Source organism: Protopterus annectens, chromosome 13.part0 (genome assembly GCF_019279795.1).
Source record: "Protopterus annectens isolate FY-2018-M chromosome 13.part0, PAN1.0, whole genome shotgun sequence".
Taxonomy (NCBI): domain Eukaryota; kingdom Metazoa; phylum Chordata; order Ceratodontiformes; family Protopteridae; genus Protopterus; species Protopterus annectens.
In genome coordinates, this window is record NC_056747.1 from 658,569,013 (window position 1) to 658,581,922 (window position 12,910).

The 12,910-nt window shown below is 44.7% G+C and overlaps 1 protein-coding gene across 3 annotated transcripts in view; it reads right to left on the minus strand.

Annotated features, from left to right (window-relative positions):
* Positions 1 to 12,910, minus strand: part of MYO1C (myosin IC) — a 1,794,562-nt gene that overhangs the window by 223,570 nt on the left and 1,558,082 nt on the right. For all 3 annotated transcript variants that reach the window (XM_044054342.1, XM_044054344.1, XM_044054343.1), the window contains exon 16: positions 11,241 to 11,287. In XM_044054342.1, the coding sequence (XP_043910277.1) occupies positions 11,241 to 11,287 (47 nt within the window). The remainder of the gene's footprint in view (positions 1 to 11,240; positions 11,288 to 12,910) is intronic.

The window sequence follows — 12,910 nt, forward strand, 5'->3', positions numbered from 1 at the left end:
AAAGGAGAATAGAGATATAGCCAAAAGAAGTCAGGGGGCTGGAGGGAGGGTAACCAGGACTGCAATAGTGAATACACTCGAACATCTACATTTATGGTAAGTGTACACAACTGTACTATGTTCTTCGTGTTTTACTGTTGCAGTCATCACATTTGGGTAGATTTCCAAAGCTAGGGTTGGGAGGAGGAATTTAGACAGCATTAGGACCAGCTATAAGTCCCTGCAAGACTGCTCTGGATTTGGAGAAAATAGGTAAATGGTAATGCTTGGTGAAAGTATGTACAGAACTCCAGGTAGCAGCTTCTAGGATGTCCCTGGTAGGGACACCTTTGAGAAAGGCTGTAGAGGTAGATGCAGCCCTGGTTGAGTGTGCTCTGATCCCATGTGGGATAGGTTTTCCATGGTGCTTATAGCAGAAATGAATGCAATGGCCTATCCATTTAGAAATGGTTTGCTTTGAAATGGCCTTCTCCTCTGCCCCTGCAGCAAATGCCACCAGCAGTTGTTCAGACTTCCTTTGAGGTTTAGTCCTGTCCAAGTAAAATCTAAGTTGTCTGTGCAATAAAAGGATTGCAGAATCTGCTCCCTTTGTTCTGTGGATTAGAAAAAAAGGTTGGTAAATGAATGGACTGATTAAGAGCCACACTGGATGCTACCTTGGGCATGAAGAAGGGATTGGTCCTGAGGGACACCCTGTCCACATGAAAGATGATGAAAGGCTCCACTGCCATAAGGGCCTGTAATTCAGTCACCCTTCTTGCTGAAGTGATTGCTAAAAGGAAGGCTGTTTGCCAAGAAAGGAATTTTAACTCTGCACTTGCAGCTGGCTCAAAAGGAGGTAGAGTGAGTTTTTCCAATACAAAGTTAAGTTCCCAGGCTGGAGATGGAGCTCTCCTGGGTGGTCTTAAGTTTTTGGCCCCTCTGAGGAACTGCTTGAGCAGTGGATGAGAGAAGAGGGGTGGTTCTGTGTTGTAATGAGCTGAAATGGCTGAGGCATGAACTTTGATGGAGGAAAAAGAAAAAGGCCTTTGTTAAGCGTCTCAGTTAAGTTTTGAAGAATCTGAGGTAAATTGGGTGCTGCTGTGCCCATCCCTTGAGTTTGGTTCCAGCAACATAATCTTTTCCATTTTTCAGCATAAGATTTTCTAGTACTAGGCCTCCTTGCCTCCAAAATGACATCCAACACTTGCTTACTGAGGGATGGTAATGGAGAGGTCAAGTAATTAGCCAGGCTGCCAGGTTCAGGGTTTGAAGCTGAGGATGCAGAATCTGGCCCCCCTGCTGGGACAGCAGGGTAGGGATCTGAGGGAGGTGCCATGGTGCCAGCAGTGACACACTGCGCAAAAGGGGGGTACCAGTGCTAGCATGGCCTGTCTGGTGCAATCAGTATCATCCTTGGTTTGTCCTGTTTGATCTTTAGTAGTACTTTGGAGAGGAGAGGCAGAGGAGGAAAGGCATAAACTGATAGCTTTTTCCAGTTGAAGGACAGGGCATCCACTTTCCAAGCTTGTTTGTGGGGAATCCTTGTGCAGAATTTGTCCAAATGGTAGTTCTGGGGGGAGGCAAACAGGTCTATATCTGGGCTCCCCCATTTGTTTATCAACATTTTGAAAGTCTTTGGTTGCAGTTTCCACTCTTGTGGGTTCATCAGATTTCTGCTTAGTTCGTCTGCCAGTGTACTTAGCTTTCCTGGCAGGAACTGAGCCTGTAGATGCACTCGGTAGCTCAAGGCTATGTTCCAAAGAGCCATGGCTAGTCTGCAGAGGGGGTATTAATGGGTACCCCCCTGCTTGTTTATGTACCACATAACAGTGGTGTTGTCCGTCCTTACCATTAATTGTCCTGGAAGAATGTGGTCCTTGAAGGCTGTCAGAGCATTCTGTACAGCTAACATTTCTTTTTGATTGATATGCAGGTGCATTTGGCTTGGGTTCCATTTGCCCTGAATGCACTTTCCTGCCAGGTGAGCCCCCCATGCATAGTCTGATGTGTCTGTTGTTAGGGTTTGGGCAGCAGGGGGTAGAGTGAATGGTAGTCCCCTGTTTTGGTGGCAGGCCTCTGACCACCAAAGGAACTCTAACTGTAGGCAAGGTATGACAGGAATCATTGCTTCTAGATCCTGAGAATGTTGACACCATAGGCTTTTTAGATACCATTGTAGTTTACTCATATACAGTCTTGCATATGGAATTAGGAGAATGCAGGAGGCCATGAACCCAAAGGCTTGCAGTATTTGCCTTGCAGATAGCAGGGTTTTTGTGGTCATTAGTTTGAAGTAAGCTGTCAAATGAATTTGTTTCTCCGGCGTGAGGAAAGCCATCTGGGAAGTTGTGTTCAAGCTTGCTCCCAGGAATATAATTTGTTGACAGGGTACAAAGATGTGATTTCTTTTCGTTTATGGTGTACCCCAGACAAGTTAGCACCTTTTGTACAAATGCCAGATGATTCAAAAGTATGTTCTGGCTTTCTTCCTGAATTAGACAATCGTCCAGGTATGGGTATATTTGAATATTTCTTTGCCTGCAAAATGGAATGACTGGAGCTAGGCACATTGTGAATACCCTGGACGCAGTAGATAAGCAAAAGGACAGTGCAGAGAACTGATAGTGCATGTAGCCTGCTTTGAAGCGTAGGTATCTTCTGCAAGATTCCCTGATTGGGATGTGCAGGTAGGCTTCCTTTAAATCCAGTGTTGTCAACCAGGCATCCTTGCCTAGCATAGGAAGCAACTGGTGAAGAGTTAGCATCTTGAATTTTTGGATCACCAAAAAGGTGTTTAGGATAGGAAGGTCCAGGATAGAATGCCATGAATTGTCTTTTCTGGGTACCAGGAAAAGTCTTGAGTAGAAACCTTGTCCCCATTCCTCTTCTGGTACAGGATGAATAGACCTTATGATTAAAAGAGCGAGTACTTGCTTCTGAGCCTCTGCCCACTGATTTGGGGGTAGATCTGGCCAACCGTTTGGGGTTGGTAATGTGTGGAAGTGAAATCTGTATCCTTGGGAAACTATATTTAAAACCCATTTGCCCTGGGTAATTAGTTCCCAGTTTTTTGCCTGCAGAGCAATCTTTCCCCCTAAAGGAGCAGTCAGTTGAGAATGGCTTGGAAGTTTTAAAGTTAAGTCATTGAGACAGTTTACCATGGGGGGGAGGAGTCTTACTACTCCCTGATTTGGAAGTGGAAGCCCCCACTGCTTAGTCCAGTGCATACCTTGGGACTGAAGAATGGGTGTTCTGCTGGTTCTGGGTTTGGACTGAAGGCCTGGAAGAGGCAGGTAAGGACCAATTCTTAGAGGGCCAATGCCTGCTAAATCTTGGAGGCTGTACCTGTAGGAAATCTTTAACAGTTTGCATAGATTTAGCTTTTTCCTCCATCTTTTTAAGTACTTCTGCTGCTTTGTTGCCAAACAGGCAGTCCTGATTTAAGGGAGCATCCAGCAATTTAGCTTTAACATGATCTGGCAAAGATTGCTCCTTAAGCCAAGCATGCCTTCTAAGTACAGACCCAGTGACAGCAGCCCTGCAGGATTGCCTCTAGTGAATCAAAACCACATTGCAAAGTATGTTTTCCAACTTGTTCAGCAGAATGCATTAAATCCTGTAAATCCTTATTTTCAGTACAGTCAGGAATCAACATCATTTTCTGTTTAAGCAATCCAATAATATGCTGCTGATACTTTAACAAATGAAACTGGCAGTTTAAGGCCCTATTGGCCAAGGTTATAGAAGTGTATACCGTCTTACCCCATCTATCCAGCGCCCTGGAATCTCTATCAGAGGGAGTAGGATTTTTGGCAGGGCCTTAATGCCCTTGGGTCCCTGTGAAATGGTCTCAGGATCTGCAGTAGGATTTTTAAAAAGCAACTTGTGAGAGTCAGGAATCCTGTAATATCTATCAGGTTTTCTGGGAGCAGGAGGTAAAGAGTCATGGGCCAAGCTAGATTACGAAAAGGCATCGTCAACAATGTCCAGAACAGGGGGGGTAGCTAAAGGCCTGTGTTGGGGCAGGAGTAAGAAATCCCTAAGCCTCTTTTTAGAATCAGAGTAATCCTGGCTTTCTCAGCGAAAAATGCTCCCTAAGAGTATGCAAGATTTCACCAAAAGAGAAATCCTCTGGAGGGGAAGCAGAGGGAATAGAGTCCTCTGCATCAGAATCCTCATAGGTAGATAAGGGTAAATCCTGGTCATCACAGGAAACAGAAATTTCAGAATCCTGATCAGAAGTATTCATAAGCAAATTCAGTCCTAGGTCTCTTAGAGGAAGAAGGCTGGCTTCCCCTGATTAAAGTAATAAGGTCTTCAGCCATTCTTATCATTTGTTTTTTAGGCATAGAGGCCTGTCCATGCAGTCTGGGCGTCGGTTTTCTAAGCATGGTTCGAGTTTTAGGCCTTGAAGAAGAAGATGGCGTTGGTTTAATATGCAAGTCAGCAGGCCTGAATACACTCTCAGAAGCTGGTGGCTGCACAGTGGCTCCAGACCCATCCAAGGTAGAGACATCCGCAGGTTCCACAATTGAAGCATCTCGCACCATACCGGACTTCAAATGGGTCTCAGTAGAGGCCTGCGAATCTGAAGTAGCGGGTATCAGGGGCTGCGAAAGCATCTCACTGAGTACCGGCGAACTGGCGACTAGCTTAGGAGAAGCGTCGTCGGCAGCTTTGGACCTAGGCGGCCTGTCTCAGTCTTTATCTTTGCTTTTTTTTCGGAATGTCGGTAGTCGGATGGCTTACCGAAGACATATCTGGATAATTGAACCAAGTACCACAATATTTAGAAGCGTAAATATACCGACGACGAATAGTTTGTCATTTAAATAACACACAAAACTGACAGCGAGGTACGTAGTGGTCAGGGCCTAGGTAAGTAATACAGTATGAATGAAAATCTTTGTGAGGTATTTGCTTTCCACAAGAAATACAACTATTGACTTTTACTGACATCAGTTTAGAGCAAGAAAAAGTTTCCCCAACGGGGTACTTAGCTTTAGTTGAAGACTTCGGTTCTGAAACTTGAAAATGAAAATTTCAGGAGTCGGCCTACCGGCACTTGCGAACTGCTTCTGCTTCGGGCACTACACGGCAAAAAAGACTGATGTAATGGCATCGGCTGCATGCTTTACACCCCTGACTACCTGACGTAATGGAAGATGAGACAGCAACAGACGCAGGACCCAAGACTTTGATAATCAGGCTGACTGAGGGCTACTGCAAGCAGATAACCCAAATGTGATGACTGCAACAGTGAAAGACGAAGAACATGCAACAGCGAGGGACGTCGTGATCTGGGCCGAAGCAAGGAATGCAGTACGAATGAAAATCTTTATGATGTATTTGCTTTCCACAAGAAATACAATTGTTAACTTTTACTGACATCAGTTTAGAGCAAGAAAAAGGATCCCCAATGGGGTACTTAGCTTTGTTGAGGACTTCGGTTCTGAAACTCGAAAATGAAAATTTCAGGAGTCGGACGACCGGCACTTGCGAACTGCTTCTGCTTCGGGCACTGCACGGCAAGAAAGACTGCTGTAATGGCGTCGGCTGCATGCTTTATACCCCTGACTACCTGACGTCATGGAAGATGAGACAGCAACTGATGCAGGACCCAAGACTTTGATAAACAGTCCGACTGAGGGCTACCTGCAAGCAGATAACCCAAATGTAATGACTGTAACAGTGAAACGTGAAGAACATCTCCAGGTAGCAGCTTCCAGAACGTCCCTGGTAGGGACACCCCTGAGGAATACTGTAAAGGCAGAAGTAGCCCTAGTGGAATGCGCTCTGACCCCCTGAGAGGTTGGTTTCCCATGGTGTTTGTAGCAGAAATGGATACAGTGTGCTATCCATTTGGAAATTGTTTGTTTTGAAATGGCCTTGCCCTCTGCCCTTGTTGCAAAACTGACTAGTAACTGGTCAGATTTTTTGACGGTCTTAGTCCTATCAAGGGTAGAATCTGAGTTGTCTGTGCACATCTAAGGAGTGCAGGATCCTTTCTCCTTTACTCTGAGGATTAGGGAAGAAGGTTGGCAAATGGATAGATTGGTTTAGAGCTACACTGGACACCACTTTAGGCATAAAGGAAGGGTTAGTCCTGAGGGAAACCATGTCAGCATGAAAAATAATGAAGGGTTCCACAGCCATGAGTGCTTGTAACTCAGACACTCTTCTAGCTGAAGTGATGGCCAGAAGCAGGGCTGTTTTCCAAGAGAAGAATTTTAACTCTGCTGAAGCTGCAGGCTCAAAAGGGGGTAGCGTGAGCTTTTTCAGTACAAAGTTAAGGTCCCAAGCAGGGGTGGGGGCTCTCTTTGGTGGCCTTAAGTTGTTTGCCCCTCTCAGGAACTGTTTGATAAGTGGGTGAGAGAATAGAGGTGGCTCAGTGTTGTAATGAGCCGAGATGGCACAGCCATGGATCTTAATGGAAGGGAAGGATAGGCCTCTGCAGAGCAGATCTGCTAGGTTATCCAGGATTAGAGGTAAGGAGGGCAGTGCTGTGTCCTCTCCTTTAGATTGACTCCAGGAACAATACCTTTTCGACTTATCAGCATAATATTTTCTTGTACTGGGTCTTCTGGCTTCAAGAATGACATCCAGCACCTGCTTGCTTAGCCTGTTCAATGTGGGAGAATTCAGGGAAAAAGCCAGGCTGCAAGATTCAGGGTTTGCAGTTGCGGATGCAAGATCTGTCCCTCCTGCTGAATGAGGAAGGTTGGGATCTGGGGTAGGTACCAAGGTGGCACCGATGACAGGCTGTGCAGTAGTGGGTACCAGTGCTGGCATGGCCAGTCCAGGGCAATCAGACTTGCCCTTGGTCTGTCCTGTCTTAGCTAGAGTAATATTCTTGTGAGAAGAGGCAGAGGGGGAAATGCATAGATTGAGAGGCTTACTCAATGAAAGGATAGGGCATCCACTTTCCAGGCCCTGCTGTGAGGTGTCCTGGTGCAAAATTTGCTGAGCTGGTGATTGTAGGGGGAGGCAAAAAGATCCACCTCCAGGGTCCCCTATTTCTGGGTTAGAAGGCTGAAAGTGCTGGGGTCTAATTGCCACTTGTGTGGGCCTAGGAGATTTCTGCTTAAGTCATCTGCCATAGTTATGTTTGCCTGGCAGGAATTGAGCTTGCAGATGAATATGCATGTCCTACGCCATGTTCCAGAGGGCCATGGCTAGCCTGCAGAATGGGTAAGAGTGGGATCCCCCCTGAATGTTGATGTACCACATAACTGTGGTGTTGTCTGTCTTTATTAGCAGGGGTCCTGGTGAGAGTAGGGATCTGAAAGCTGTCAGAGTGTGCTGAACAGCTAGCATCTCTTTTTGGTTGATGTGCAGCTGAATTTGACTTGGGCTCCAGTGGCCCTGAATGCGCTTGCTGTCCAGATGTGCCCCCCCCCCCGATGCATCTATGGTTAGGGTCTGGGCAGCATGGGGTTGAGTAAAGGGAAATCCCTTGTTGTGGTTGCATGCTGCTGCCCACCAAAGAAACTCTGTCCTTAGACAAGGTATGATCCATACGACTGTTTCCAGGTCCTGAGAATGTTGGCACTAAAGACTTTTTAAGTACCATTGAAGTTTCTCATATGCAGTCTGGCATATGGAAATAGTAGAATGCAAGAGGCCATGAACCCTAGTGCCTGCAGGATTTTCCTTGTGGATAGCTGGGTTCTGGTGGCCATTTGAGCGAAGTAGCCTGATAGATAGAATTGGTTTTCTGGAGTAAGGAATGCCATCTGGGATGCTGTGTCCAAGCTTGCTCCCATGAACACAATCTTTTGACTGGGGACTAGTTTTGATTTCTTTTCGTTGATAGTATACCCCAGAGAGGTTAGAAGGCCCTTTACAAATGTCAAGTGCTGCAACAGCTTTTCCTGACTGTCTGCCTAAACCAGGCAATCATGGGTAAATTTGAATTTTTCTCTGTCTGCAATAGGCAATGGCTGGAACCAGGCATTTTGTGAAGACTCTGGGAGCAGTGGATAAGCCCAAAGGGAAATGCAGTGAACTGATAATGCATAGATTCTGCCCTGAAACGTAGGTATTTCCTGCATGAGTCCCTGACAGGGATGTGCAGATAGGCTTCTTTTAGGTCTAGGGTGGCTAACCAGGCATCCTTGGTCAGCATAGGAAGAAGCTGCTGAAGGGTGAGCATTTTGAATTTTGGTACCACCAGGAAGGAGTTTAGAATTGAGAGATCTAGGATTGGGCACCAAGTGCCCTCTTTTCTGGGTACCAGGAAAAGTCTGGAATAAAACCCTTGACCTATCTGTTCTGCAGGGAACAGGTTGAATAGCTCTTATGGAGAGCAGGGTTGAACTTGGTTTTGTGCCTCTGTCCACTGGTTTGGATGAAGGTCTCGGATCCCTTTTGGGGTTGGCAGTGAGTGGAAGTAAAATTTGTACCCCTGGGATACAACGTTGAGGACCCACGGTCTTTGGTGATGGAGGTTCAGTTATTTGCATGATGGGCAAGTTTTCCTCCTAGGGGCATGAGCACTTGGCCAGAGGTGAGGAGTGGAATTGAGAAGTCATTGTGAATTCTTTCCATAACGGGGTGGCTTAGCACTCCCTGTTTTAGAAGTGAAGGTACTCCATTGCTTAGATCTCTGCATACCCTGAGACTATAATCTGGGGGTTCTGTTTCCCCTGGGTCTAGGTTGAGATGGCCTTGAGGGGGCTGGAAAGGATCAATGTTTCGAGGGGCAACGCCTACTGAATCTTGGAGGTTGCACTTGCAAAACATCTTTGACTGTCTGCATAGACTTAGCCTTTTCTTTCATCTTTTTTAGAACTTCTTCTGCTTTGGTGCCAAACAGATTGTCCTTGTTGAAAGGAGTGTCTAGTAATTTTGATTTGACATGGTCTGGCAAGGTCTGCTCCTTAAGCCAAGCATGCCTTCTCAGTACAGAACCAGTGACTGCTGCCCTGCAAGATGCTTCTAGGGTGTCAAAGCCACATTGCAAGGTATGCTTGCTGACTTGGCTTGCAGAATGCATAAACTCTTGTAATTCTTTATTTTCTGCACAGTCTGTAAAGGTAGATATTTTTTGTTTAATAAGTTCCATAACATGTTGCTATTTCAATGCCCTAATGGCGAGAGTAGCAGAGGTGTATACTTTTTTACCCCATCTGTCTAAAGCTCGGGAATCCCTGGCCAAAGGGGTAGGATTCTTAGCTGTGGTTGCTTTTATACCTTTAGGCCCCTGGGAAATGACATCTGGGTCAGCAGTAGGATTTTTGAAAAGAAATTTGTGAGAGTCAGGGACTCTGTAGTACCGGTCTGGTTTCCTTGGAGCAGGGTGTAAAGTATCAGGAGTTAGACTGAATTCCATAAAGACATCATCCACACCATCCAGAACAGGAGGGATAGCTAAAGGTCTACGTTGTGGCAAATCTAAAAATTCTCTGAGTCTCTTTTTGGACTGAGGATAATCCTGGCATTCCCAATGGAAATGCTCTCTTAAAGTATGTAGGGTTTCACCAAAAGAAAAATCCTCTGGAGGGGAAGCAGAGGGAATGGAGTCCTCTGCATCCGAATCCTTATAAGCAGATACAGGCATGTCTTCATATTCTGAAACCTCAGAGTTGTCGGACTCTTGGTCAGTTAAAGCTGTTGGGGGAGGTCTCTTTCTCTTAGCAGGAGAAGGCTGGCTTCCCCTAATCAGCATACTCAGGTCTTCTGCCATTTTAAGCATTTGGGGGCAAGGAAACAGGTGCTTGAGTTTGGGTCATCGTTTTTAGGCGTAGCTCATACTCTTGGTTTTAGAAACTCTGTAGTTTTTAGACAGCACTGAGGACGAGAAAGAAGTCGTTGGTTTGTGTCGAGTATCAGTAATGCGAAGAACTTCCTAGGAAGCTGGTGCCTGCACAGCGGCTCTGGACCCATCCAAGGTAGAGACATCCACAGGTTCTGTAGTCAAAGAAGAGTCTCGCGTCATACTGGGCTCAAAATGGCTGTCAGTAGAGGCCTGCGAATCCATCGAAGCGGGCATTAGGGGCTGCGAAAGTGCCTTACTGAGTTCCGGCAAACTGGCAACTAACTTAACGGAAGCGTCGTCGGCATTTTTGGACCTGTGCAGCCTGTCTCTGTCTTTATCCTTATGTTTTTTCAGAAGATCGGTAGTCGGATGGCTTACCGAAGCCATTTCGGAATATGGAGATCAAGAGTGAAAGTATTTAGCGTCAATAAGGGCCAGATGATGAATATTTCGGGTGTTGAACAAAGCACAAAACCGACAGCGAGGTACATCGTGGTCTGGGCCTAAACAGGTGACGCAGTAAGAATGGAAACCTCAGTGTGGTATTTGCTTTCCACAGGCAAGACAATTGTTAACTTTTTCTGACATCGGTTAGAGCAAGAAAAAAGGATCCCCAATGGGGTACCTTGCTTTAGAAGACTTCAGGATGATTCAATTTGGAAATGAAAACTCAGGTAGCGGCCGACCGGCACTCATGGGTACTGCTTCTGCTTTGGGCTCCTCGGCAAGAAAGACTGATGTAATGTCGTCGGCGGCCTATTTTTATACCCGACGACCTGACGTCAGTCCTGGAGCGACAGCAACCGACGCAGAAATACTAAGTCTCTGGTATTCAGGCTGACAGAGGGCTACCTGCAGGCAGATATAACCCAAGTGTGATGACTGCAACAGTGAAACATGAAGAACATCTTTTGTTACCCTTACTATAGATTTATGCTTTCATAACCCACATGGCAGTAACATGCATAATTACCTCAGGATTCCACATTTTGCTGCACCTCCTCTGCTAAGGAACCTGTATTTCAATACTGTGCCAATGTGTAAATATGTCCCTCTCCCAAGATGAAGCCCTGCTGCAACTTATCCTGCAAAATCCAACAGACCACAGCAGTGCTACCTCAATGGCAATCCCTCTGAGGAACAATGAATTACAGTAGCAGCAGACTTCCTTCTCACATAGCCCTTTAATATCAAGTCACAGCAAGCTACACCTACTTACTTTTGTATCTTGTGCATTAACATCCGCTCTGTGCTCTATATCACACAAGTCACTCACACAGGTGACAGCACAGCATCAAATCCAGACCCTCCTTACCCTTTCATCCCAACTTTCTACTAAGCTACAGCCCAAGGGCATATTGCCTGCATCCCAAGCTGTAGTTCTACAACTATACAAAGAAAATGAAGGCAAACACTGCTTATCACCACAGAAAGATGTACAGCTAAACTGATCACAGGCATTTACTGCGGTTAAAACTGTGCTCTGAAATCATCTTACCTCTTTCAAGTTTCTAAAAAGCAAGTCATTGTTTTTGTCCAAAAATCCTGTAAAACAAACAAAAAAAAACATATTACTGGAAATATGATGTTCGATAAAGATGGAAAAAAGTAATAACTTTTCATAACTCATTTCATATTTGCTGCAGTTCAAAGACAAAATAATCACTGGAATTTAAAAGTAACTTTACTGCTTGTGCCTGAGGTGTAGAGGGATAAAGCCCTGACTATGGCCAAAGAGACTCAAATTCAAGTGGAAGCGCAGAAACTTAATGTACCCTGTACTGAATCAGGAGGAAGATGAAGAAAGAGTAGCTTGTTCAAATAATACAACTGATCACTCATCAACTGAGCCGTATCACAACTTTGCTGTGCAAATTATGATATATATTTTTTTAATTGGGTACATATTCTGCAAAATCTGTTAAACTCTGATCAGAGTCTGGGAATTTTAAACTAACAGGGCAGGAGAGGGCTAAAAACACAAATTAACACTTGCAGAATGGAGATCTGTAGCATATACTACTGGGGTATGTGGCAGTCACAGTTAAGTTCCATTTGGAATAAGTAAAGTGAAACAAATCAAAGTTAGAATAGAATCCCATTCATATGGTAATGTTACCTTATTGTGTTGAAACAAGAAAAGTAAATTGTGTGTGTGTGTGTGTGTGTGTGTGTGTGTGGGTGGGTGGGTTTAAAAACAACAGGAACAACACTGTCAAAACAAATATTTTGCAAAAAGACAAGTAGAAAATTATGTCTTTGGGAAATTCTGTGGAACATTCAATCTTTGGGAAATTCTGTGGAACATTCAACAAATATATCTAATAGGTTAATAACACCCATGGAAATATATTTAAACACTGTGGCCATCTAATGTCTGTATAAAAAATGATTAGATAGATGGATGCAGGCAGCAGTCTGAAAATAACTGATAAGACTGGAGAAAGGAAGCAATTAAAGCAAAGATGCAGTTGTAGCTGTAAAAACATTACAGGTGCTCCTCTACTTACACCCTTTCAACTTACGAATTTTCAGACTTGCGAACAAACTTGTCTGACATTCGACTGCCATGCAAGAGTTGGTGTTAGTGGTCAGTCTTTGGCCTATAAACAAACACAGCGTACTTGTCTCTCTGTGACGTGACTTACTACCTTGAACAGTAGTACTGCACCTCCCCAAACATGTTGCTGCGCAGTGGTTATTTTTACAATGTTAATACAGTAGTAACCCAACATGCCTCCAAAGTGTGAGAGGAAGCCAATAGTAGTGCTGGTGAATGCAAGAAGTGCTGCAGTATTACCATAGATACTAAGGTGTACATTATAAAGCAGAGCGACTCAAGTGAAAAAACTGCAAACATAGCAAGTTTATTTGGGATGAATCGCTCAAGTGTTTCAACAACTGTAAAATGCAAAGAAGGCATTATGCAACATGTGAAAGGTTCTATACCAATACATTCCAAGATAGTAAGAAATGAAGTGTGGTGATAGAAGAAATGGAAAAAACTATTAAGTGTGTGAATGGAGGACCAGTATCAGCACCACATACATGTAATTCTTAACTTAATTCAGCAGAAGACCATAAGTCTCTTTGACGATTTACAGAACAAATGTGGTGACAGTGAGAGCGTTGGCAGTGAAACATTTACAACTAGCCGTGGCTGGTTTC